The sequence below is a fragment of the Rhopalosiphum maidis genome, chromosome 3 (assembly GCF_003676215.2).
Source record: "Rhopalosiphum maidis isolate BTI-1 chromosome 3, ASM367621v3, whole genome shotgun sequence".
NCBI lineage: Eukaryota > Metazoa > Arthropoda > Insecta > Hemiptera > Aphididae > Rhopalosiphum > Rhopalosiphum maidis.
Window position 1 is genome coordinate 68,923,902 of NC_040879.1, and position 27,093 is coordinate 68,950,994.

The 27,093-nt window shown below is 24.0% G+C and overlaps 1 protein-coding gene across 1 annotated transcript; it reads left to right on the forward strand.

The window, feature by feature from the left end:
* Positions 1-26,866, forward strand: LOC113559422 (histidine decarboxylase). Its single transcript, XM_026965234.1, has 17 exons — positions 1-44; positions 16,372-16,445; positions 16,721-16,893; positions 16,990-17,103; positions 17,196-17,318; positions 17,630-17,764; positions 18,173-18,316; positions 20,648-20,714; positions 20,801-20,963; positions 21,708-21,778; positions 22,901-22,920; positions 22,991-23,089; positions 23,184-23,367; positions 24,224-24,376; positions 26,127-26,282; positions 26,359-26,508; positions 26,688-26,866. Exons 2-17 carry the CDS (start codon positions 16,418-16,420, stop codon positions 26,825-26,827), a joined length of 1,920 nt encoding a protein of 639 aa, XP_026821035.1. The 5' UTR covers positions 1-44; positions 16,372-16,417; the 3' UTR covers positions 26,828-26,866.
* Positions 26,867-27,093: the final 227 nt, after the last annotated feature.

The window sequence follows — 27,093 nt, forward strand, 5'->3', positions numbered from 1 at the left end:
AGTCTTGTCGGTATACGTATACATCATTTCGCGGCATTTCAGAGGTAAATATTATGTATCACATTTTATTATAATCTTAAAAACTTTTGCCATGATTTTTCATTATTCAGACGATAATATTATAATCGGCAGTAGGTTCTTATAATATGTATTTATAGTTGATTTTATTTTTATTTTATTTTTTTGTTTAATATCGTAACAATTTTTAACATGTTTATAAAATCGAGAATACCTATATACCCACATCTATAGGTTACATTCATTAATTAAATTTTAATACCTACCTAATCATTAAAAAAAGTAATCTGATTAAATTTGCTGTTGAAAAATTATTATAATTATTATCTTTGTATAATGTAAATAAAAACATCTATTGGTTATTTAATAACAAATTATTATTATTTTTTTTTTTTGTAAAAAATATGTTAAGACACGTCATATAAGATTAATATTTTTTCTCAAATGCTGTCTCGTCAATTAAGTTAAAAAAATTGGACTGTTTCCTTACAAAAATAAACGCAAACTATATATTTAAATTAATGTTTATCACAATAACCTCCGACGGTTTTTTTTTTGAATATAACAAAATAAATAACATCATCGTTATAATATGTAATTTTATCCAAATTTTAATTTCAAATATCTATAGGTATAAAAAAAATTATTATTTAGTATTACTAAAAATATATTTATTTTTTTAGAATTTTGTTCTATTTCAAACATTTCAAATAATTTAAGTAATTATAATTCAAATATTTAAATCGGCTCAAAGTTAAAAAAAAAGTTAATAAAAATAAAACATTTAATTAATAAGTAAATAATGTTTAATAATAAATATTTAATTGATCATTTAAAAGTTTAAAAATAAAAACTGATTTGAGTAACGGCTTAAGAACAACACCGTTTTCAAATTTTTATTTTTATTTTTTTTGATATTTCTTTTACGTCAGAATAATACAAGTCTTTATAGTTAGTTAATAGACGATAATCGATGATAAGAAATAGACGAATAATTTCTCATTGCATTACCTACACACATAATATATAAATATATGTATATATTTTATTACCTATATATCTTAAATTTCGTTCACACTTTGTTTTTCCAAATATCTCATGTATCGGTTATCATTGTTCGTTAATATTACTAGTTCATTATAATACAGTAGATCAATACTTATATAAGCGTTTTTTGCTAATTTTATCTATTAGGTACCGATTTTCGAAAAACATTTTTTATTAGTTGATTGTACGGACCAAATACGAAAATAGCTTTAATATAAGATTATATTGATATATTTTACTGTTTCTTCGAAAATTTTATTTTAAAAGATTTTGTTTTATTTATTTTGTGATTTCGAAGCCTAAATTATGCGAAAAAAAATATCTTTGAATGGCCATAATAAAGGGCTATATCACATTTCTGACTTCTCTAGATACCTTCGTGGTTACAATGTAATTAATTTATTTTCGAGCTCTGACATTTAATTTGTTAAAATGAAAAGTTGTATTCATTTTAAATCAAATGTTAAAGATATTTGAGTTTAAACCGTTCCAAGAAAATTTATAATTTATATTATAACTGAATACATGCATTCGCATTCATTACATATCGACTGCAGAAAAACCAAACTCAAACAACTTTACGTATGTAAATATATTTGTTACTCACCCATGTAATATAAAATTATGAATAAAAATCAAAATATTTTGCAAAAGTGCGTTAAATCATTGTATATAAAAAGTTAATGTGAGCGTTAATTAACCGTAATCAATCTCAAGTAAACCTAGTAAACCTGAAAGTTGATTATAAAATTAAAATACAAATGTTTGTTCATGTTACATTTATTCAGATAGGTATTAAAAAAAATTAAGATATTTAACATCGCTTAATATATTATAATAATGTAGGTATAATTACTTGAATAATATAATATTTTAATATATACTGTGTTTATTAATTCTAAAAACGCTTAACGTTATATAAGTCTAACTTGTCCTAGCTTCTTCCAAATAAAAATACTAAATACTTTATTTATTTTTTATTTATTATTTATGGTCTTCATTCACTGATATATTAATTTGATAAAAATGTATGCAAATCATGTAATGAAAATAATTTTGAATATTTTTAGGGCTTTTAAAAATTATAATAAAACATAAATACAATTATTACAATTAAATTATAAAGACAAGATTTTTAACTAATTTTTTACCAAGAAAAATCATATATTTTTCCAAGATGTTTAAAGTGTATATTTCAATTTTAATTATACACTGTAGTAGGTAATTATTGTGACCATGCAGATAGATTTATATCTACAACAGTGACCAATAGTTGGTTAAATTTTTTATATAAAAAAAAAAAAGAAAATTATCATAATAAATTAATGGTTTGATATATGAATGTTATAATTAGTTTTATAATACAAGCCTATATTATAAACGTACGTAGCACAATAGAAAAGTAAAATATCATGGCAACAAATACCTATTTTAATATGTTTGATATAATAATTCTACTCATCTCCAAAATCTAATATTTATTTATAGGAATAGAGTCAATAGAGATCTATAGATGACTAGTATCCCTGTGAATTTATTCTAATAAGTTTAAGATGTAAAACTATCTGCAACTGTATACATACGTTATTGATCAACTGAATGACGTGAAGACGAACCCACTACATAGTTTACCTACTATTTTTGTTTTTTAATTTCATCTATAAATAATTACATATGTGTACATAGTTTGTACAAATACAATATTGCAACTTAATATCCTATACCTACATAACATCTCTTCACCCCACCACCTACACCCTCACGAGATACTTATGATTAAGTAAAAGTCTCAAATAATAATAACAATGACCATACCGGGATATTTATATTATATAAATATATGCATATAATATATTTATATTTTATTTTTTGAGAATTTTGTTTTATTCAAATGGGTATATTACGTATATTTACGAATGTTTACTATTGATTTTGTATATCAAATTACACGTTAAGTTTTATGGTTTCGAAGTTGTGTTATTTGCGTACAACTTATATGTAACGATTTCTCTGGTTTCGTTTAGTATAAAATGAACAGAAAATATTCATTTATATGATTATTATAAATTTAAACATCCTAGTTGATAACATTAAAATACCTATACTGCTACCAATAATAGTAAATTAAAGACGCTCACATTCCCACATAACACTTATTTTAGATTATTGATTGAAATCTTATGATATAGCCAGCTTTAAACATAAAATACTTCCACGATTAGACAGTTAAAAATCTTGAATTATTTATTTCTTTAAATGAAGTGTCTTCTTTTTTTATTTGATTAATCATTAAATCAATTAAATACATATAAAAATGATATAAGTACTATAATTCCATTTATATTCAATATTAGTGTGACATGCCCAATGAAATAAACAATATAATATTATGATTTATAATTGGGTTTATATTAGGGATTAGTATACCTAATAATAATAATAATAATCATTTATGTAAATTAAAAAGTCTAAACTTGGAATCATATTAAATGTAAGTACTGATGTACTCACATCGCCAGTTTGCGTTGTACCTATGTATATAATTACCATATAAAAATCAACATCATTCTACATTCATTACCTAATATGAATTAAAGTTTTTATCAATATACTAACCAATACTTACATTTAACACACGCGTAAAATGACTTGTTTATTAATAAACATTAATGAAAATGTAAGACTAATATAATTTTTAAATTAACAATAATTGTAGAGTTAAATTACAATGATAAATATTTTTTTCGTTAATATTCGGGAAATACTTTAAAAATTCATCTACAACGTTAAAAATAATAAAATAATATTACCCACTTTTAAAGAATTGAAAATACTTATCGAAAAATAATCTGTTAATGTATTTACGACTTCAGTAATATAATAAAATATTTTTTACGTTTATTTAAAAATTTATATTTTTATTAAATTGAAATACCTACTATACAATTTTCAATAACAAAGAAAAAAATTAAATTACATTTTTAAGTTATAATTAATATTAGTTATTTCTACACTTCAGGTACATTATTGATTCGAAATATTCATGCACACATACATACAATATTGAATAAACTAATAATTTTATAGAATTTTATTTTTTTTTTATTAAGGCATAATATATTTTAAAAATAACCTCTGATCGTATTTAATATTCAATTAAAATGTAAAATCATGTTTCAAGAAATAATAATAAAATAAAAAATAAAATGCCTTCTTGTTGGAAAAATAATACTAATTAATACATATGCAAATACTTACTCAGAAATCTAAATTATTTCACGTGCAAGCTATATTTGAAAGTATGTATTAAAAATGATTAATTTAACTATTTTGTACTAAATTTATTATATATATACGAACAAAGGACCAATGGACATTTAGTAACAGAAACATTTCAATGTAAAAAGAAAAAATATAATAAAATATAGACAAATTATTAATTAATAATATCACCTATTAGTTATATTATAATATAATATAATCAATGATTGTATAGTGTACCTACATAAAATATATGCGTATTGAAGCTTATTAGTTATAATAATATCTTATATCATACCATTCATACCACATTGATGTTTAGCTTATGAGAAACCTTATATTAATTTTTAATTGTATTATTATAGATATTCAAATTGAAAATTTGATGAATATTTTACTACATTAATATTTTCAAATTATCGGGGTTTTAATGAATACCCTCAAAACTTTAATTTTATTATTATTATTATCTTATTTTATAATATTTATAATTATTTTCAATCAAAACATATAAATAGATAATATTTAATTTTTCGTTTATGCACCAAAACGTGATGTTTTTATAAAAAAGTTAATTTTACAATAAAGTCATAGAAATAAACAACAATTATATTGTTAAACAGTTAACAAACGTATAGGTTGATCTAAAGAATGTGTTTAAATTATTAAACACACAATAATAATTATTATTACATTTTTTGATTACTAAAAGGTTAGATACGCCATGTACGACATAAAAACTAATCAGAACTGGTTTATGACATTTTTGAACAATTTAAATAATAGTATGTTTTGGATTAGAAAAATACGCTTATACAGTAGGTACTCTGTATCAATAAAACAACGTTTATCTCTTAAACACGTGTAGTAAAATATAGTAAAAACCTATAGGTATCACCATATTTTAATCATTACCATTTCACTATTGAAATTAAGGTATCATATTAGATAATATTTATGTCATAAAGAATAATATTATTCGTATTTTGTCAAAAAATTTTTTTATTTAGTTCTTTTTTAATTACTAATTATTATTATCTTAATAATACATATTATGTTATATTGTTATTCTATTGTTATAATTTAGTATAAATATAAATATATAATATATATTCTCCCATTCAAGATCGAACTATACATTTAAACATTTATTATTTTAATTGAAACATTCAATTTAATTTTAAACTTTCTACTTTAATCTACTCAATTTATATTTTTTAAATTATTTAACTACGTTTTATGAACTCTCTTTATTTTTTTTTAATTGCGATAAATAGAATATTATCCATTTTATAATGAGCAATAAGTAATAACGAGTATCTAATAAGAGTCAAATGTCAATATATGTCTACAGTATGCTCTAAGACCATATTATAAGACTCGTGTAGTCATGTCGTAATCTCTTTCGTACAATTGAATTATTTCTGAATAAATTGTACACATAATACATAATAACAGTCAATACATTTTTTTTTAATAATAAAAGTCTAATGTTTCATGATTTTAAAATAATAATATAATAATAATATATAAGTATAGTTAAAAAATATTATAATGATCAAAATATGTCATATGGCAATATATTTTATAGAAATAATAGGTACCTAAATAATAAAAACATTACGTTTTTATGGACCATAAAATAATATGCCAATTCACGCACAGATAGGCATAAATATATTCTTTAACACATTTACTTATTAGTTACTTAAAGAATAAAGCTCGATGAATTAATGGCATCGATCTATGCATGTTGCACCTGTTCGTTTAACGCTATTTAAGATATTAGATAGGTGTAATACGCGTAATGTTAACAGGAAATTAAGTTAATCAAATCTTTATATACAGACACTTTAGACAGATGTCTGATAAATAACGATCATAAAGAGTAATTGAGTATTATTTGTTACAATGTAGCTTTTCAAATACATCTTTATTAGAATTTATCGATCAAGGTATCAGGTGAAGTCGACACTTAACAAATTACAACTACTTATCCTAAACTAATCTTATAAGTGTTTTCATCAAACATTATATAGTTTGTTACTTAAAACACCAGGATTTATCACCAAGTAGATTTTGACTGTATTATTAAGATCGTTTCAAATATGTAATTACCGAATTAAATTGTTTAACAAATAAAAGAAGAAAAACGATTTAACAACAGAAAGTCAGAAAACCATAAAACGATCAACAGGAGTAACGCATATAAGCATATTTATTATTTATTCAATTATTTTTGATTGTTTTATGTTGAGTAGTGGATATTTAATTACTTAAATACTTTCTTTGTTAAAATATTAATGTCATTAATAATCGACTATACATCAGTGGCGTGGCGAAGGGATAATCGTGAGAAGTCCGCTTTTACGATTTTTATAGGGATGATGGGCGGGCGGGTAATAGCCAACGAATAATAATTTAATACCAACTGCGATAGGTAATTTAAAAAAAAAATGTCTTGATTAGCTTTTGGGTTGTTGAGTTGGTGATGGAATATTATAGCACAGCCTCTGAAAATCTCAAGTCATCACATAACTGATATACTTCATATTTACGAAAAATGATTCTAAAAAGAAACGGTCTGTCAACCTATATTACGAAGAAAATTTCATGATATGTTTTTTTATATTGCTATTATAGTTATTCATTTTACTATTAGCTTATTACAGGTTTAATTATTTTTTTCTAATAACATTACATTTATTATTGAAATAGTAGGTGTTTATTTATATTATAGTTTGTTGTAATTCAAATTACATGTATATGATAAATGTTATTTTGTGTATAAAATATAATAATTAATAATACACGTAAAAGTTTTAAGTTCCCAAGAGGCCAAGTATAAAATATTTTTGAAGTACCTATAATAAATAATAACGAATAACGTTATATCTAGTTGAAATATCTAAGGTACAAGTGTTTCCAATGGAGGGGGGCTTCTCCTCAGAAAAATTCAAGATAAAAACATAAATTGTTAACATAAATCCTTATTGTTTATAAACTGTACAGATTGTATTTTTCCTAAATAAAAATAAAAAATGTAATTTCATCCAAATTTGAACTTAATAACATGTTTATATATAAACATTATATGCTTAAACATTTTTTAGATTTTTTTTTTATTTTCATTATGAACTACGTTTATGAGGATCTTTGTGTTAAATTATCAAGCCATAGCATAAACATTGCACATTTTAAATTTTTTTAACTACAAGAATGATTATAAATTGTCGTAAATGTTATGCTATTTTAGGGTGAATATTGTTGTAAAAATTTGAAATTTAAAGTTAAAAAAAATTAATTTGATTTTCTAGTAGAAATCTTTTTTTTTAAATAGGTTGCCAAACGTTTAATTAACTTTATATTATATTTAAAATCGTGGGTACCCATATAGCAAAATAAAATGTTAAAGACATCTTTTAAAAAACATTAAACATTTTGTATAATATATATATTTTTTAAATATTATAAGCAATCAATAGATATAGTGTTCACTAATTATTAGCGACTAATGAATATTAAATACTATTTATCTATCAAACACTACGTATATTTTTTTTTTAAATTTTAATATACAATATATTTAATAGGATTATAAATTATTATTTTGATTTTTTACTTATCTAAATTTTGCATTTGTCATAAACAATTTCATCGGCTTCAACACTGCTTACACCAGCTTAAAAATAATAAAAAGATATATTTTGTTTTAATTTTACAACTGATATAAACTGTATTATTATCAAATTATATAGATCAAGAATTAGGAATAGAAAATATATATTTCTTCTTTTGGTCAGTGTATGAAAATTGTGCCAAAAGTTTGTTGTGAAAAAAGTAAAATTTCCTTTTTGTGACAACCATTTACCTATTTTTATTTAATTACATTAACCACAGATTAAATATGATATATTTCAGACGTCATACAGGATTTTTTTTTCTAACGGTAATAATTCTACTGCTTTTAAACATCAAAATTTTTTCAACTTGCCAATCAAAAATAGTCTTAATTTTTCTGTACCCTACATATTTGCTCCTAATAAAAGTTTTACTCTTTCTTTGCTATGTTTTCCACCTAAACAAGATTGGCCTTTAAATATAAATGTTTTGATTAAGGTTAATATTAAAAAATAATCGGGCCACATCAAAAATATCATCTGGTGAATACTTTTCAATTAACTTTGATAAATCATTAATCCTTAACACACAATTGTGTACATCTACAATACCACTTTCATCATGAATTCGTACAAAACCACGTTTTTTCTGGTTTTTCAATTTTTTAACTATCCACTGCTTGCTTTAAAATGTTCATGCCATAATTTATGCCCAAACTCTTCAGCTTATTCTCGTATATTGGTTCAATTTATTATAATTTTTTGTTAAGAAATTAATGAAACTATTTTAGTAAACAGGATTCTACATCCGAGTATTCTCCTAGTACATATTGTTTTTTTGCTAGTTGTCAAGTTTTTATTAAAGTTTTTAAAATAACCTTTTTTTTATATATATTGCAGATAACGTACTTGCTGGAATTCCAAATTGTTTTTAGTTATACTCGTATTTTGTTTTTTTTCTCACCTTTTCAATCATTTTAATCATTTTAATTAGATTCACATCAACTACAGGTGTTAATGTTATCAATTTTCTGTTTTGAACCATAACGTAACGCGTCTTAACACTAACCGACACGCGTTACACGATTAAAGGAACTGGAAATGTATTATTGTACTTTATTGTTTAATACTATAATACTACAATAGAGTTGTATATTAAGAGTTATCATTGTTATCTTGTTGTTGACTTACCGATAGTCAACTTAAATATAGGTAACTGTACTTAGCCATTATAATGACTGTAAATTTAATTTATTATAATTACTCAATTTGTATTGTGGTAGATTAAGAGCATTGGCTTTTAATTATATTATGTTTTGTAAAAATTACTATTATCATTACCATATAAATATATAATATGTATAATAATAATAATAACGAACTTTATTACAACAACATAAATAATACAAAACAAATATGCGTAAAATACCGTATAATATATATATTGCAGCACCTCCTAAGAGCAAAGCTTGTGTTGAGGGAGCGACAAGAAATTAAGATGATAAGAACTCGCTGTTCTTATCATCTTAAGAATAATAAAAAATCTAAAAACAATTAGTTACTCATACTAATATTATACAGTATACATACACAGTATAACAATTTTATATAATTATTTTACTATAAATCTATTAACTTTGATAAATCCATATATTTAAGATAAGTTTTAAATGACTTATCATTTACGATTTTTATATTATTTTCTATACTTTTATCGACGACATTAATTTCAACAATGATACTAATTATTTATTTGAAAATCATGTGCTTAAGTCATTTGAAATTATGTGTGAAAAAATTGAAAATTTCGAAAAAAATGTATTATTTGATATGTATTTTGTTCCGTAAATTTTAATATTTCCACTTAACTAGTTATTCATAATAATTAATATTTATACATGCTTCGTATCTTACAGAAAGGATATAAATAAAACAACTAATATTTTTACTACTGATATTGATAAAAATATTATATTTAATGATATTTGGGAAGAAAATTATGATTTTATTGAAACTTTAATATTGGGTGCAATTACAATTCAGAATAAGTATTCAAATATCAATGACTCAACTGTAATTACAATAAAACAAAATTAATCAATGATTTAACTAAATATTATTATATTTACAGGTTAAACATATATATGAAACATTTATTATATTAATAAAAATAATGAAAATTACCATACCACATGAATCAATACAATCATTCAAAAAAATTCTTAATAATTTAACAAATAAAAAAATAATATACAAACAAAATAAAAATAAAAAAGCAACCTTACTAATAATAAAAATCATCAAACTTCAAAAATTATTCAATATTCATATCCTTACAATTACATAATTTCGATACCAATATTAAAATTCTCATACTATTCACGGCATTTACGTTTACCTTCAAAATTATTCAACAATAGCCTATTGTCATCAAAATTTTCTTCATTATCTTCTTATTCTTCCAATCAAATAAAAAATAAAATTCTAATTTTGAAACAATATACAGACAATTTAATTATAAAAAACTTAAAAATAACAGATACATCATACTTTATTCAAAATTTTGAACAAAAAATGGCTTCTTATAGACAAAATTTAAAAAACCTCAATTCTTATTTAAAATATAATAAATTAAATACAAAAATTAATAATAACTATTGCAATGAAACCATTTTTACACCGGCATCTGAAACACTAATTATTAAACAATCAACAACTAATATTCCTTCAAGGTAGTTTTGGGAAAGTTCCTTTTTAAATGGATCTCGTTCCAGTTATCGTTCCATTTTTTTTTGAATTTACCCAATCTTGCCGTTTTAGAATATCACCTTTTTATTTTTGATATCAATAAATGAATGATAAAAAATTCATAAAAAATGAATCTAAACAGGAATTGAGTACTAAATAATTGAATTAATATATAAAAAAATAAAAATGTATAATAATTAATAATATAGATTTAATTTGTCTTTATTTTATCTGGTTTTTATAAACTAAATTAAATAAAAAATTTGTTTTTTTAAATTTCAAGAAGAACTGTGATTTTCGTTCACGTTCCTCAATTTAAAAAATTCGTTCATATTCTTTTTCCTTTATTTTTAAAGGAAGCAGTTCCAAGCTTCATTCCTACAAAAAGAACTCGTTCCAGGAATCCGTTCCTTTTGAAATGAATTCCTTCCCAACACTGCTTCAAGGTTATTTTACAAAAGGTACAGAACTATTATATGCATTATGTAACATTATTATTAATTATATTATTTTATTATTTTTTTTAAGGTCCAGTGCAATATCATTATTTGAAAAATAATTGTTATATAATATAGTGTATAATAAAATATAATTTCCTATATTAAGTTATGTTTAAGTCTACTACTTCAGATTGGTTATAAATAATTTCTGAGTTTTTCATAAATTAAAATAGTTATTTATCTTACACTCTAGCCTTACTATAACAATAATTGCCTTTAATTATTTGAGTTCTTTCATTTAAGAATGATTTTAATAGGTTAAATAAGTTGAGCGCGGATTTCTATGCGATTGCATATTTTTCCCTATTCACATTTTTGGATTTATGTCAGTAATCTTTACGAATTACGATACTGCGAAATTTTTTTTTTGCATATTTCTGTATATTTATGGTTATATCATATTTTTACGAAATTCAAAATGTATTGCGTCAAATTAAAAGAAAAAAGGTATGAAATAACATTTTATTAAGTAAAAAAATCAAAAATTAAAAAAAGTTCTAGATATTATAATTTGAAGATGATAATGTTGTTAATGAATTAACATTTTATGTACATTAATTTTTAATTTTTAGTGATAGCAATAAAGAAACTAGAAACTCATAATATGACATTAAATGAAAGCATTTATTTTCAATAATTAATAAAATAAAAAAAAAAATTCAAGCTATCACTATTGTCTATTACTGTTTAATTACGACAACATATAGTTATTCCAAATACACCACAACCATTTCGATTGACGTCTCAAACGATCGTTCTCTGAATTTAAAAATATCTTGACAGAAAACGTCATAGCTTTACTGAAGAAGTGCATAATATATTAATATGGGTTATTCATTTTAATAATAAATAAAATATATAAAATATAAATTTATAATACTTTCTTTTTACAATACTTAAATATAATTACAAATATTAATAATTATATTAATATTGTAAACATTTGTCATGTAAATAATTGCAATTTCTTGCATATTTCCGCATATTTGCATATTTGTTGCATATTATATGATATACTTTTGATACTTTTTAGCGCTTTAAAATCCGCGTTCTAATTATAAGTAACTCTACAAATTCAAATTCAAGCGTTTTCAACAATAAGTCATGATTTACGACTTAAGTAATCATAGTCTTTTTGAATGCCTAGAAAACTAACTATTACCTAATCATAAGCGTGCGCAGATCTTCTTAGCAGGGGAAGCAATACCTTAGCTAAAGAGGTCCAGACTCCAAACCTCTCCCCCCGATTTCTCACAGCTAAGACTTTGATGTGAAGCAACGATAATTTGAATAAATCCTCATATAAAATCAAGAATATGTTTTATTAAACCATGGTATTGTTCTATACGGTTAAGAGTTATAAAATTACCAAAAGAGTTTTTAATAATAATAATATGTTTAACGATCAAGAAGACAGAATAATAAATAGTTAAGAATACACAATAAAAAAATAATAAATAAGAAAACATAATTTGAATAACTTTTAAAATAGGTAATATGTTATATTAAAGTTCCATATACGTCGTTTAGTGGTTTGAAAATGTCTATTATTACTTCATCATAAATTTTAAATGTGTATTTTATTTTGTTTGGAAACAAAATGAAATTTTGATAAGGATTGCTAACATGTGTGACGTCACATTAATTATGGATTTTAATATTATTTAGTATTTACAATTTTCAAATAGCATCATAGGTACCAGTATACCAATATTGAACATTTGAACATATTATTATTTAAATATTATCAAAAATTGGCAGATATTAATGTAAAGTATAAGATCTTTGGGAAGCGAAAAATCTCACAGGGGCCTCCCCTTAAGTTGCCTTAAATGACCTCAAAAAATTATAAATATTTGTTTTAAATTAATAAAAATACATTTTTTTTTAAATTGTACTCTATTTTACTAAAATTCTACAATACGTTTATCAAAGCTTACAAATTACTCAAAATATGACATAAAAATTACAAAAAATAACTTAAAAAGTAATAAACACCAAAAAATACAAATTAAAAATTAGTTGTTCAGATTCACATACTAATGAAACATATTTGTGGCCAAGAAAGCATCGTCTAAAAGTTCCAAAAAAAAAAAATGCAAATTGCACTTCCGAGCCCTACTTATAACTAACATCAATATATCTACGAACATATAGTTATCCAGTTTAAAAAGTATGTCACCTACCCATAATATGTTATAACATTACATATTATTATGTAACAATGTTGGTTGGGTAATATTTAATATCTAATTAGTTAAAATTTAGATTTTTGATAAATTATCTAAGCTGTAATAATTTGATTACAGGATTAAAACCGCTTATTTAATCGATATCGTCAAACGTACGTTGAAATATGAACACATTGTTATTAGTGTTTATTTCAGTAACTTAACAACTTACGTCAGATACTCGGGTAAAAAAAAAATACTTCTATTCAGGTTAGGTTAGTACATACATAGGCGCAAATTTTTTATTATTATGTATTTTTTTTTTTTTTTGTATGAGTATAATAAGTTGATAATAAATAAATGGTTCGATTTACAAAAATGGAGTGGTTAAAAACTTTTAATAATTAGGAAAAATGAAAATGTTATTAATTTTAATTTAACTTAAACCAAAAAACAGTAGATACTTAATATTTTCACCAAATGTTTATAATATAGCTTTTTATTTTCAATAAAATTTTCAACTATTTTTTCGCTATCGTATATGCATATATTAATTTTTTTATACATATTTTTTTTTTCAATTAATGCCGATTAATAGTTATATGTTGGATAGAAATGCTTGAAATTTAATACAATATCCTGACATTGAACAATTTTTGATATTTTGTTGTAAACTGCGAATTATTTAATATGATAGTGATATTGTATTCAACATGTGACCCGCGTACTCGTACTGTTGGCGAATGATTATAGTGTGAAACTAGAAAAAAATCAAAAAAAATCAGGAGAATAATGAAATTAACATGTTGAAACGTCAATATTTTCAGAAAAATAAACTATACAAAATGGCTATCTTTAATTTTTTTGAAAATAATTAAATAAAAAAAAATATATTTTTAACTTTTTTACCAAAATATTAAAATTAATTAAAATATGAATTTCTTGTATTTCTTGTCCCTGTAAATCTTATCACAATGAGTAAATCCTCGCGGGACACCCTATATACAGTGCCACAACTAGGATTCTCGAGGTCCCGAGTACAGTCAATGTATAGGGCCCTAAAGTCTATATATATTATATTTTTTATAGGCTACCCGCTAACTATACAAAAATAAATAATGATGGTGATTTTTTTTTTAAAGCTTAAAAATATAATGTGAAGGCCCACCACCCAGTGACCTGCAGTGTATTGTTATTAAAATATAACTTCACTTTAATAAGTGTTCTTTTTTTTATTATAAATATTAATTAAAGTTTTTTTAAAAATATATGGTTCTAAAAACAATATTGCATAACATTTTTTACCATATTTAAAATAATAAAAAATGTATCACAAACGTATACAAATAATAATAACTAATAAGATATCAATTGATCATAGGTACTAATTACTTGATATTAACAATAGACAAAAAATTCAACAAATTATATAACTGCACTCTGAAGGAGTAAGAATACTAACGACACGGTCTATGGGCGGCAATTAGTGATTAGTCTACGGTTAGGATGTTTATGATTTTGCATATGCATATTTTTTTAGGTTGTCCAATAGCTTCCATTTTTATATAGAAATGTGTTTCGTGGTATCTAGATTCAAAATATCAAAATTTTATTTCGCACTCATAAGTGCATTATTTGTATATTTTTTTTTAAGCGCGTATTTGTCGGTTTTTGATGAAAAATGCTGAAAAATATATATTTTATTAGTCGAATCTGAAATAAGTTAGATTATCTGTATTTTTCAAATCATCACTCATTTATTGTTAAGAATTTAATATGGTTATACTTTTTACGGAGTAAATGTACCTACTTAAAAATATACATTTAGCACCAAATAAACGAAGATTTACAACGGAACATTCAAAACAAACAATAATTATTCAATTTAACTCTTTTTAAAATATGCGTTTTTTTTATATTTAATTAAATTTTATATAGTTAATAAGAAAATTCGAAAACGTAATAGACATATACAATAGTTAATACAATGAGCACATAAAATAGTGCCGAACCAATTTGTTTATATTCTATTAATTACATTAATAATTAAATTTGTCTCTACATAGTATATATGTAGGTATTGTATTTTTTTTTGTCCACATTTCTTTATTTTTTTATTTTTCACATATATTAAGTTTTTTTTTCAGTTCATATTGGAACCATAAAATCTAAAAAATATATATTGACAATTATTTTTATAGAATTTTAAGTTTTAATATGGACGAAATCATAATTATTTATTTAAAGATAAATAACAATATGTTAATTATTTTGTTATAATTTTTAAAAAATATTCGTAGAAACTTAAATTTGTATGTATTTATATTATTAGGAATTACACTATACGTACTTAATACATTTTTAAATTTATTTTAAAATATTATTTATTTATAAGTACTATGAATTTATTCTTATTGTTTTACGGTATTTACAGAAAGATTTTATTACATTTTGAGTTATGAAAGTTTATATAATATGGTATAAATAAATATTAGTGCTTGTTATAATATGCTGACAGGCTGTCAGCTCAGATTCGTTTTTCATGTACATAATTATATCATTGAATTCAAATTTAACAGACCTGCAACAGTGACTTACTCAACACCCAATATACAGCAGAGTAGTACTTACTCATACTTTTTTATTTTTTTATATAAATTGTCAGTTATTTTCGACAAACACATTCACAATATCTTCTCTATTCATATTATTAGATAAATCTCTTTCAATATATAGCATAATATATAGAATTTAAAACCAAGTCTGCTCCATAGTTGACCTCAACCAAGTTTTCACCCTTTTTATGGCACTAAAAGATCGTTTACATGTAACTGAGCTGATAGGTTTTTTTACTGCGAGTTGTGAGTATTTGAAAAAATTGGGCTAATAAATTCAATCATTATAGCAAGCACGATTTAGCAACGATTATCCAGCTTCTAATGAGTTTTTATTAACTTTAACAACTTACAAAATTGTAATTAATTTGTGTCTTTTGGATTTTTCTAGTACAATTTATTTTGATAAGCCAAATTTGAAACTCTTATCTACACTAATGGATTTCAATGAATATAGAACAAGAGGTAAATAATGTGTGCATAATAATAATAACGATTTGTATTTAAGTAAATACTTTACATTTTTATTTCACACAGCTACTGTATATATTTTATTTTTTTATCTAACTTGTTAAGTATATTCCTAAGACTTCCTCAATATTTATATTTAATATATGCGTTTGTTTAGCTTATAAAATATGTATATAAATGTCTAAACAACATTTAATATTTGTATAACTATTATTGGACGTAGCTATTGTTTATATTAAATTAAACTTACCAACATCAAATATTTTTAGGAAAAATAATGATAGACTATATAGCAGATTATTTAGAAACTATACGGGAAAGGCGTGTCTACCCGAATGTGCATCCGGGATATCTAAGGAACTTAACACCAGACTGTGCTCCCGTCGAACCAGAATCCTGGGACCACATCATGGACGACGTCGAGAACATCATTATGCCCGGGGTAAGTGTGTAAGACTATACAATTAGACTGTGGAAAGGGACAGTACAGCCATCGTATACCGATTTCTGCTTAATGTGTATGATGTATATTATGTAGATTACACACTGGCAATCGCCTCATATGCATGCGTATTTTCCCGCTCTGAATTCGTTCCCGTCACTGTTGGGTGACATGCTAGCGGATGCGATCAACTGCCTGGGATTCACATGGGTAAAGTCACCATATCCTATGATTATAATAATTTATGAAGGTGGTAATATATGTATATACTAATAATTGTTGCCATACATTTTACTTTGTAGGCCAGCAGCCCCGCTTGCACAGAGTTGGAAATCTTAGTGATGAACTGGCTAGGAAAGATGATCGGACTTCCTGAGGCGTTTTTACACACGCACAACGAGAGCAAAGGAGGAGGCGTTATCCAGGTAGGTATTTTTGTATAGTTGGTGACATGTGTGCATATTACAGCTAATGGATACTGTAGCATGTCACGTCTATGGCCTTATTTAGACGAATATTTGACTTAGGTTTTATAATCTCATAAATAACAATATTAATAAATACTTTTTACAGGTTGTTACTTAACGAAATCTGATTAACATATAGTTAAATACCTAATTTGTTTATTTTGATTGAGCGGATGATGATAAATGTACCCACACATATGTCCAACAATTTTCACATGATTTATAAGGTATTTAATTACCTACTTGACCTCTTACGTTATATTTTTCAGACTACATCAAGTGAAGCGACATTTGTTTGCCTATTAGCTGCCAGAACTCAGGCAATCCGTCGGATACAGGAGATAAATCCAGAACTAGAAGATGTAGAAATAAACAGCAGACTAGTAGCTTACTGTTCGGATCAGGTACCTACCTAAATTGTCCGCTATGATTATTTTATTAATGTGTTGTAATTAAATATAAAGCATGTTTGAAAATAGTTTTAATATATTTTAAACTACAGTTGTTGGTGAACAATTCAATTTTAACTTTGCTTTTTAATTTAAGTCGGTAAAAATATTTTAGTAAAAAATTATATAGATTTAAAATTAGTTAAAAGTATTCGATTGTTGCACTAGACAGTATTTACGAAGAATTAGTTGTTTGCCAAAAGTTTATTAAAACCCAATGAAAACCAAATTGTAATTAATTATGATATCGCCAAGTCATTTAAATAGATAAATTTATAATATCCAACTTAAAACTGTGACAAATCAAACTATGTAGTAATAATTATTATTTTAGAATAACACAATACATATATTTGTTTACAGGCTCATTCATCAGTCGAAAAAGCTGGTCTCATCGGACTCGTTAAAATGCGATTTATTGAAAGTGACGATTCCTTATCTTTGAGAGGAGCTCAATTGATGGAAGCTATCGCCACTGATAAAAAACAAAACTTAATACCATTTTTCGTAAGTATACGTGTTGGAAGATAAACTGATAACTGATGTTCCCAAATAAGTTACGGATGAAATAAATCGAATGAATATTATTGAGTATTGAATGTTTATAAGTGTTGGCACATAAAGTACCCATAGATCATAGTAATAGAGAACAATATCTGCACTTAAAGTAAAAAATAACAATTTTTTGTTGTATACTGTAAAAATTTGAACTTTATTTTTTTAAACGGTTACAGGTTTTTCTAGTTTTTTTTAATAATAATAATAATAATGTACGAGTATAATAACAACTGTCAGGTTGGCAAATTAATATTAAATAATAATAATAATTAAAAAATTAATTATTAAGGTTACAATCTTACATAAACTTACGTGGCCACACGAGACAAACAAATTACAGTATTGTTGCAGCCAAACAATCGACAAAAAAATTACGGTAATTCACAATGCTCTAGCCCTACAGACACGAGGTATCGGAATTGTTCCTATTGCTGGAAAAATGACTAAACTAAATGATACAAATATAAGTAAAAGTTATAAGTTAAAGTTTCTGAACAATAGTTACTAGATGATAAAATAAGAATATAAGCTTGGAATTTATTTTTGTACAAAGACTGCTACAATCGAACAAAAAATAGATCAAGCAAAAAAATAAACTCAAAACAGTAATCGTATTTTCCTGTAGTTAAAAACCTATTAATTATTGACTATACCTGCTTTTTGGGAGACTGTGTACAATTGTAACAATTATCATGAAATGATCTATTTCAATTAGGATTCTAACTATTTTGATCTGATTATATTTTTAATCTGTTGTGTAATTTGTTCTCATTATATATGTATGAGTATTTATCTTTAATTTTCAAAAATTATTGAGTAAATGAGAATCAAAATGAAAAACTAAATGTAACAATCGTACCCACAGTAAGGGTGCAATTTTAACAAGGCCCGGGACAAATGTTTTTTTTTTAAATTACTTAAACTTTACTTAATTGTTTAAGCCTTTATAACAAATAAAATGATAAAAATACATCAAACTGAATTCATAAAATTAATAACAACATATCAACCTTTTTATTTCAACGAACAAAATAATAAAAATGCATCATACTAAAATCATAACATCACAATATTATAAACAGTACCTACTACCTATAGGCAAGTCATCAACGAGTTAAAATTTCAACTAAGTTACTTAACGAGTTACTTTTATTTTCATAAGTAACATCTAATTTAACAAGTTTCTTTTTTTGTAAGTAACTTCTAACGAAAAAACTCAGAATGATTTTAACATGATAATATCTAACTATTAAGCAATAAATTCGTCCTGTCGTCAAGAATTATTATTTGTTCATAACATTTTGTTCATATCGCTTCTTGTAATTTTGCATGTAATTAATTTTACAAGAAAAAAAGAAAAGTAACTCATTTTCAACTAAGTTAAGTTACATTTTTTTCAAATTAACTTTTAACGAGTTAAATAAATAAAAAAAAAAGGGTAAGCAGGTGGGTATTGCTCTGCTGTTTAGTAGAGATGGAGAGTAGGTCACTAAAATGGATGTGTTAAATTTAAACGCAATGACAGGTATCTTTGTATACGAAAAACAATTCTGAAAGGAGATGATTTATCAATTTAGAATAATTAGTAGGATATATTATATTATTAGCTATATTTAAATTGTAATATATCGTTATTTTACGCGATTTCGTAAAAAATTAAATTTCTTACGCCTATAAATTTTTTTTTTGTATAGACACTAAACATTTTTTTATAGTTACTTGAAAGAAAACTTATGGATAACCTTGTATTGGATTTTTTAACCTTAGGTATTTATCACAAAAATTTTACAAATTTTCAACTATAAAATTCCTTGCAGATTTTCGCAATTTTGATATATTTTGTAAACATTTGAACTTTAAATACTTATTAGCTAAAAAACTAAAAAACTAAAAAATTAAATAGTGTTTTCACAAAATCGGAATATAAAAGAGACCTGTTCTTATATAAGAGAAAGTTAAGAGTTAATTTAAGAGTTTAACCATATATTTTGATAGTTTGTATTACACTCGAACCTTTTTTAAAGTATCATTCGAATTCTTTATTATGGTAAAATGTTTTACCAACCATGAAATATAGTTACAATTATTACATTACCATTAAATACTTCAAAATATAGAAAACATACATGCTTATTGATTAGTATTCTCAACATACGATTTTAGCTTGTACAATTGCCCGTATTGTTTGATCAACCAAAATATTTTCAACTATTTACTTTAACCAAATATTTTTTTTCCTTGTATAATATAAACTTTCTATTGGTGGTGTGTTCTGTACAGGTATGTGCGACGTTGGGTACAACTGGTGCTTGTGCTTTCGACAAACTCGAAGAACTCGGACCAATATGTAAATATCATGGAACAACGATTTTTTTTTTTTTTTATAATTCTCGTAAACTTTTATGGTTCTTTGTAATTTTTATATAATTTTAGGCCACGCGGAAGACATGTGGTTTCATGTCGACGCGGCGTACGCGGGTACTGCATTTATATGCCCGGAATTTCGTCATTGGCTCTCGGGTGTCGCATACGCAGATTCAATTGCGTTCAATCCAAGTAAATGGATGATGGTTCATTTCGATTGCACAGCCATGTGGTAAATGTTCTTATAATGATGCATTTTAGATGTGTTCAATGACAGTAGTCAGAATCAAAAGTTTATATTTGTACTTGCATTTAGATACTTCTCATTATGGGGATGACTACCAATTATCATTATTATATTTAAAATGAGACTTTATTTTTCTATGAGACATTAAAATTTGCTTATCATCATGAAAATAATTTAAATATGTATAGGTGATAAAATTAAATAGATTCTGAATTAATGATTATACCTATCATTCATTATTTAGTATTTACTAGTATTCTCATGACGTTAGGTTAAAATATTAATTAATATTAACTATATCATATACGTACATACCTATAGTAGTTAATAAGTCAATAATGTTAATCCAGATACTTAAAACATTCTTACCCCAGAAACTCTCCGATTTGCAATATATAATCATATATTCATATCATTTCTAATCAAAATACAAAAATAAATGTAAATACTTAATTGAAATATAATATTGTGATTGCATATTTATTTTGTAAAGATTCTTAATTCTAATATAGGTATTAGAAAAGCAAAACTTATACAACATTATATTTTATAGTACAATCATATTTTTCATTGTAGAATTATATAAAATGTTTTGTACCCACATAGTACATACAATAAAAATGTATATTTAATATTACATGACCATCGAATAAAGGAAATACCCTCATCACATGTACACCACACACCGCATTAACAAATAATAATTGATATTGTTGTTATTACTATTAGGGTCAAAAACAGTGAATGTCTTCATCGGACTTTTAACGTCGATCCGTTATATTTACAACATGAAAATTCAGGTGTGTATAACATGAACTATTTGTATTTTCCAAATGTGTGTATATTATGTATGTGTATTGGAGTGGATAGGTATTTAGTTTTTTTTTTGGTAAATATTTAAAAAGCCAATAAAATAAAAAAGCATTATTGAATTATGATTTACCTAAAGAATAATAAAAATTGTGTGGTATAGACAGTCGTTTTTGTTTTTTTTTTATTATGTGTCAATTTCTCGTAGAAAACGTCTAATGCCATTATAAGTTTATTTATTTTTATTTTAAAAAATCTAATGTTTATTTGAAGAAACAGCTTGTATAAGCTAAAAGTTATATTCCAATAAATCTCACTATGAATCTATGTTTTATATTTAATAATAATGATCTTTATGATGCGGTGACCGGTCAAAATATCTCTAGTCAAAAATATCTTTAATGGAAATATCTCCCATGAAAATATTTTAACATTTAAAAATATGTAATTTAATCATAATATGTAATTTTTAAAATAATATTTTATTATTATTATTTATTACAAGTACAAAATCAATTATTTATTTTATTATAATCGTCTGTATTTATAATGCAGTGAGTTTTACATGCATATAATAATATTTTCCACAAAAACAGAAAATAAAAACTTATCACAAAATTAATGTTACAACTTAATAAATATAAAATTATAAATTAAGGTTTGAGATGATTGATTGATATAATACAATTAAACAAAATTAAATAAATATAGTAGGTAACTAATCTAATAAAAATTTAAAAAAAATTTAATTAATTAATATAAAATCGAATCAAGATATAAGTTAAAATTTAAGATTGTGGGCAATCCCCATTATTTTTTAAACATTATTACTAAAAAATGTACTTACTTCGGTAATCAATTTAGATATCAGTAGTATTATAAATATAATAATATATTTTTTACCTACTTTTAATAATAATTAAATAATGAATAAAAATAAATAAATTAATTAATTAATATAAACTATTATAAATATTAAAATATTATCATAATAGATATTTCCAGGAGATATTTTATATTGGACATATTTTGACCTGGAATCTTATAATGCAATCTTCAATTAATTTAAAAATTAAAAAATAAAATCTTAAATAATAATTATTATTTTTTAGGACTTGCTATCGACTACATGGTAAGTATATTTTGATTTGAAAATTATTATTTAGTTAATGCATTTAACAAAATAACATTTTAATTTGAAGCACTGGCAAATACCATTAAGTAAACGATTTAGAGCGTTGAAACTATGGTTTGTGATTCGATGTTTTGGGATAAAAGGTCTTCAAAAGCATATCAGAGGAGTGAGTATAACATGCAAAACATAAACAAAAATGTTAATTACGTGACAATTGAATAAACATATATCTTTATATAATGCATAATTTGCGTTTATAGGGTGTACAGTTGGCTAACAAATTTGAACTTCTCGTGTTGAATGATAAAAGATTTGAAATACCCGCAGCTAGACATTTAGGTTTAGTCGTTTTTCGTTTGCGTGGAGAAAATCATTTAACTGAAAGACTGTTAAAGCGTTTAAACTCTAAAGGAAGAATTCATTGTGTTCCTGCATCACTTAAAGGTACAACAAAATCGTCGTGAAATTGTTACTAGATTAATAGATTTTTAAAATATTTGAGATTAATTATATATTATAAGTTAAAATTTTGAAAAAATTCGTTAAAATCACAAAAATTTGCAAATTTGAAATTACTAAAAGAAAACAAATCAAATATTAACTATATTTTGGCTTATTACACTAAGGATCTACAGATCGTTGAATTTTTTTTCTTTATTTATTTAAAACAACATTTAATATAATTACAATTTGTATTTACATGTTATACAATAAGTAAATGTTGAATTTTTACTAATAAATAATAAAAAAAAAATTATAAAGTGTTTATTTTTATAATTAAGGTTCGAAAATATTATACAAAGTTCTTCATAAGTAACTGGAAGTATGCGGAATACAATAATAATCTAAAAAGTTATAACCACAATTTTACTATATATATTCAGAGTTCAAATTTAGTTAAGTTCAAATATTTTAATAAAAAATATCTGTCATTTTGTTTTGATTCGAAATCATTTTTTGTGGGGACTTTTTTGTACCTATATTACACATTTTTCTTTTTTATTATTATACGCAATAATGTTTTCAAAATATTTAATAATAAATAGATATTATTTTATCCATAAATATTTAGAAATAATTATTTTGCTTATACATTTTCCGCAAATGTTTATATTAGCATAAAAATATATATACCTATAATATACAAGATAACATTTCCAAAATATTTTGACTCTTTTTAAGCTATTTATAGATAATTAAGATTTATTTTCAATTTTTTTTCGGTTTTTTTTTCAACAAAATATTTGTTCACAGTAATCGTTCTTATATAATCAAAATAGTTAATACGTTTTCTTTATAGGCAAATACGTTATACGTTTTACCGTTACGTCACAATATACTACGGTTTCGGACATTACAAGAGACTGGGCAGAAATCAAAGCAACGGCTACTGAAATCATCAACGACGATAAAGCTGACTCTACCTACAATAAATCAAAAGTTTCATTAGCTGGTAAATCTAAGATTTAATTAAATACATATTATAATTATATTATAAAGTAGCGCGCGAAGACTGGCTAAAATGGAATCGTTCAATCACACGCACGCATAACATCAATCATCAATAGTATTATCTTCTAATTCATCGGTTGGATATACTAGAAATCTTTATCTAATATTTTAATGACTAAAATTCAATCAATTATCGCAGTTAATCTTATCCAGAAAATAAAGCATATCTTTCGAATCACAGTGATATACGATTGAATAACGGAGTAGGATTATAGAGAAACTCGGTCCTGTTTGGGAATAAGGCCTTTTTTTATGTACGAACTTCAAAATCCATATGAATATCAGTGGTTCAGATCAATAGTGGACATCATACTATACAAGTTGAATTGTTGAAAAAAAATATTTGAAAAATCTACATACAAAATCAATACTTAAAACACAAATAATATATTTTTTAAACCAGTTTAAGTTATTAAATGAAAATATTTCATTTCGATGAGTATTATAAGCATGATAAGTATTATAAGCAAATTATTTCAAAAATATTTTGTAATAATTTAAATACCTATGTTCATTTTTAATATTTTACACTTTTTTACACAATATTTTAAAAACATTAAAATATTTATTTTGATATGCTTTTTTGGAAGAAGATTAATAAGTAATAACTAATGACATATATAAATATATAATTATGAAACATAGCTAACCTATAATAAATAATATAGTTACTAAGAATCTAAGTAGAAAGTGAAACCGTTATCATAATAGTATAATTCTTATTGTATATTTTATGATTGTATTTAACTTACCTTAAAACATTTACACATTTTACTAATTTAATTGATAAATATATAGGTACATAATTTATTAATTTTCGTAACTTGTCTTGAACTTTCTATGGTACAATACTTCAATGAAGATAGGTAACCATTTATGTGATGATTTTTCACGATTTAGTAACCTCACAATGACCATCAAAACGAAAATCGCAGGTACCCTGGTTACTCTTTTCAAATTATTTAAAAATTGGTTAATCATCATCCAGCTAAAGTACATCGTATGTATATTTAATTAGTAAAAATATTAACAATTTTATTTAATTTTTTTTTGCTGTAAGTTATACTCCCATTCCAATATGCATAGTCAATTTAAATTTATTTATACGTGACGAAAACTTAAAACTTTAAAATAGTAACCGTTCGTCAATTTGATGAACGGATATATCGATAAAATTAAAATGCAAGTTACATTAATAGTGATGATTAATAATTAAAAAAATATAATATTCAAAAATGTAAATAATATAATGTTCAAAAATTACTGTTGCAACAAGTAATGTCTAACGGTCTAATCATAATAAATATCCATTCGGCAATATATCCGTTCGCCGATACATCCGTTTGCCGAGATGTCCTACAACTCAATACTTACATAAAATATTGATAAAAAAAAAAATGTTATATATATTTCTTGGCAGATTCTCGCATTTTTCCGTCAGTCTGCGCCTGTTTATAGTTCTTAGTTGATATGAATAGCCAAAGTACAATATGTTGAATAGTTTTAACTCACATGTTAAACTTAAACTCGCTTTCGTAATATTTTTATCCATGAAAGCATTATTATATTTCTTAAAACGTAACGATCTTTCATAAACATTTTTTAGTAATATGTTTAAGTTTATGTGTAAAAAAATAAGCATTATGTTTTTGTTTTTGTTTCTTTTTTTTTTAAATTGTTTTTAATTACAGAGACACGTAATTGGAATAATAACTTTGGTGCCAGTCTTCTATTAGCCAATTCGCCTATGTCACCAAAAGTAGTGAACGGAAGCTTTGCCGCGCTATTTGATAATGGAGACGATTGGTCACGGAAACTATTGAGAAGTGAAATGAAAGATAGCTCTTGTAAATATATACTTGAATTTTGGTCGCGATTAATAAAAATAATACTTAATATTATTTCCAATTTGTATTTTTTAAGCGATGAGAAGAAGAATTCGCGGGATTTTGATGTCAGGAAAACAGTTTTCTCTGGATTCACGTATGGATCTAGTCCAAGGAATGGTTCCAACTGCATCAAAAAAGGCAATTATGTCGGAGTCCATTAAAGATTCATTGGAAGAAACGTTAGGTGGTTACTAAGTTAAACTATACGTATATTATTTATATATTATGAGCATAATCGAATCGTTTGAGACTAAATATTGAAATACGAATACCAAATGACTAATGATATGTTATTATTCCGTTGTAAAATTTAGATCAAGAATGTGTTGAATTTATTTTTATTTTAAAATTTATGATTTCTAGAAAATAAGAACACAGATAGTGATGAAAAAGAGAAGAACGGAGAGCCGAAAAATCCTAAATCTCGTATTTTTCGTCTTCAACAACATGAAACCAGTTTAACTCCTTTGATTGAAGGCAATAACGCAAATCTTATAGATTAGTTAAATTACAATATTATGGTAAACTAATCCTTTATTTATTTCTAGCTGTTTGTATTAATTTTTAATAAATATTTATGATAAGCACTTAAATATTTTCAAAAATAATAATAATTAATAGATTTTAGAATAATAGCATTGTTTTTTTGTACAATATTGTACGTCTTATTTCATTTGTAACAAATTACATTTATTAAGCATTTTTAAACTATATTATTTAATTTGATCTCTATCGAATATCAAATTAGAATAGAAACTTAAAAAATGCT

What these genes read in the sequence shown, in the direction of transcription:
- LOC113559422 (XM_026965234.1), top strand. Translation starts at nt 16,418, where the DNA reads ATGGATTTCAATGAATATAGAACAAGAG. An exon ending in CAATGAATATAGAACAAGAG is followed by an intron (nt 16,446 to 16,720) that starts GTAAATAATGTG and finishes AAATATTTTTAG; the next exon opens with GAAAAATAATGATAGACTAT. An exon ending in ATCAAAAGTTTCATTAGCTG is followed by an intron (nt 24,377 to 26,126) that starts GTAAATCTAAGA and finishes TTTTAATTACAG; the next exon opens with AGACACGTAATTGGAATAAT.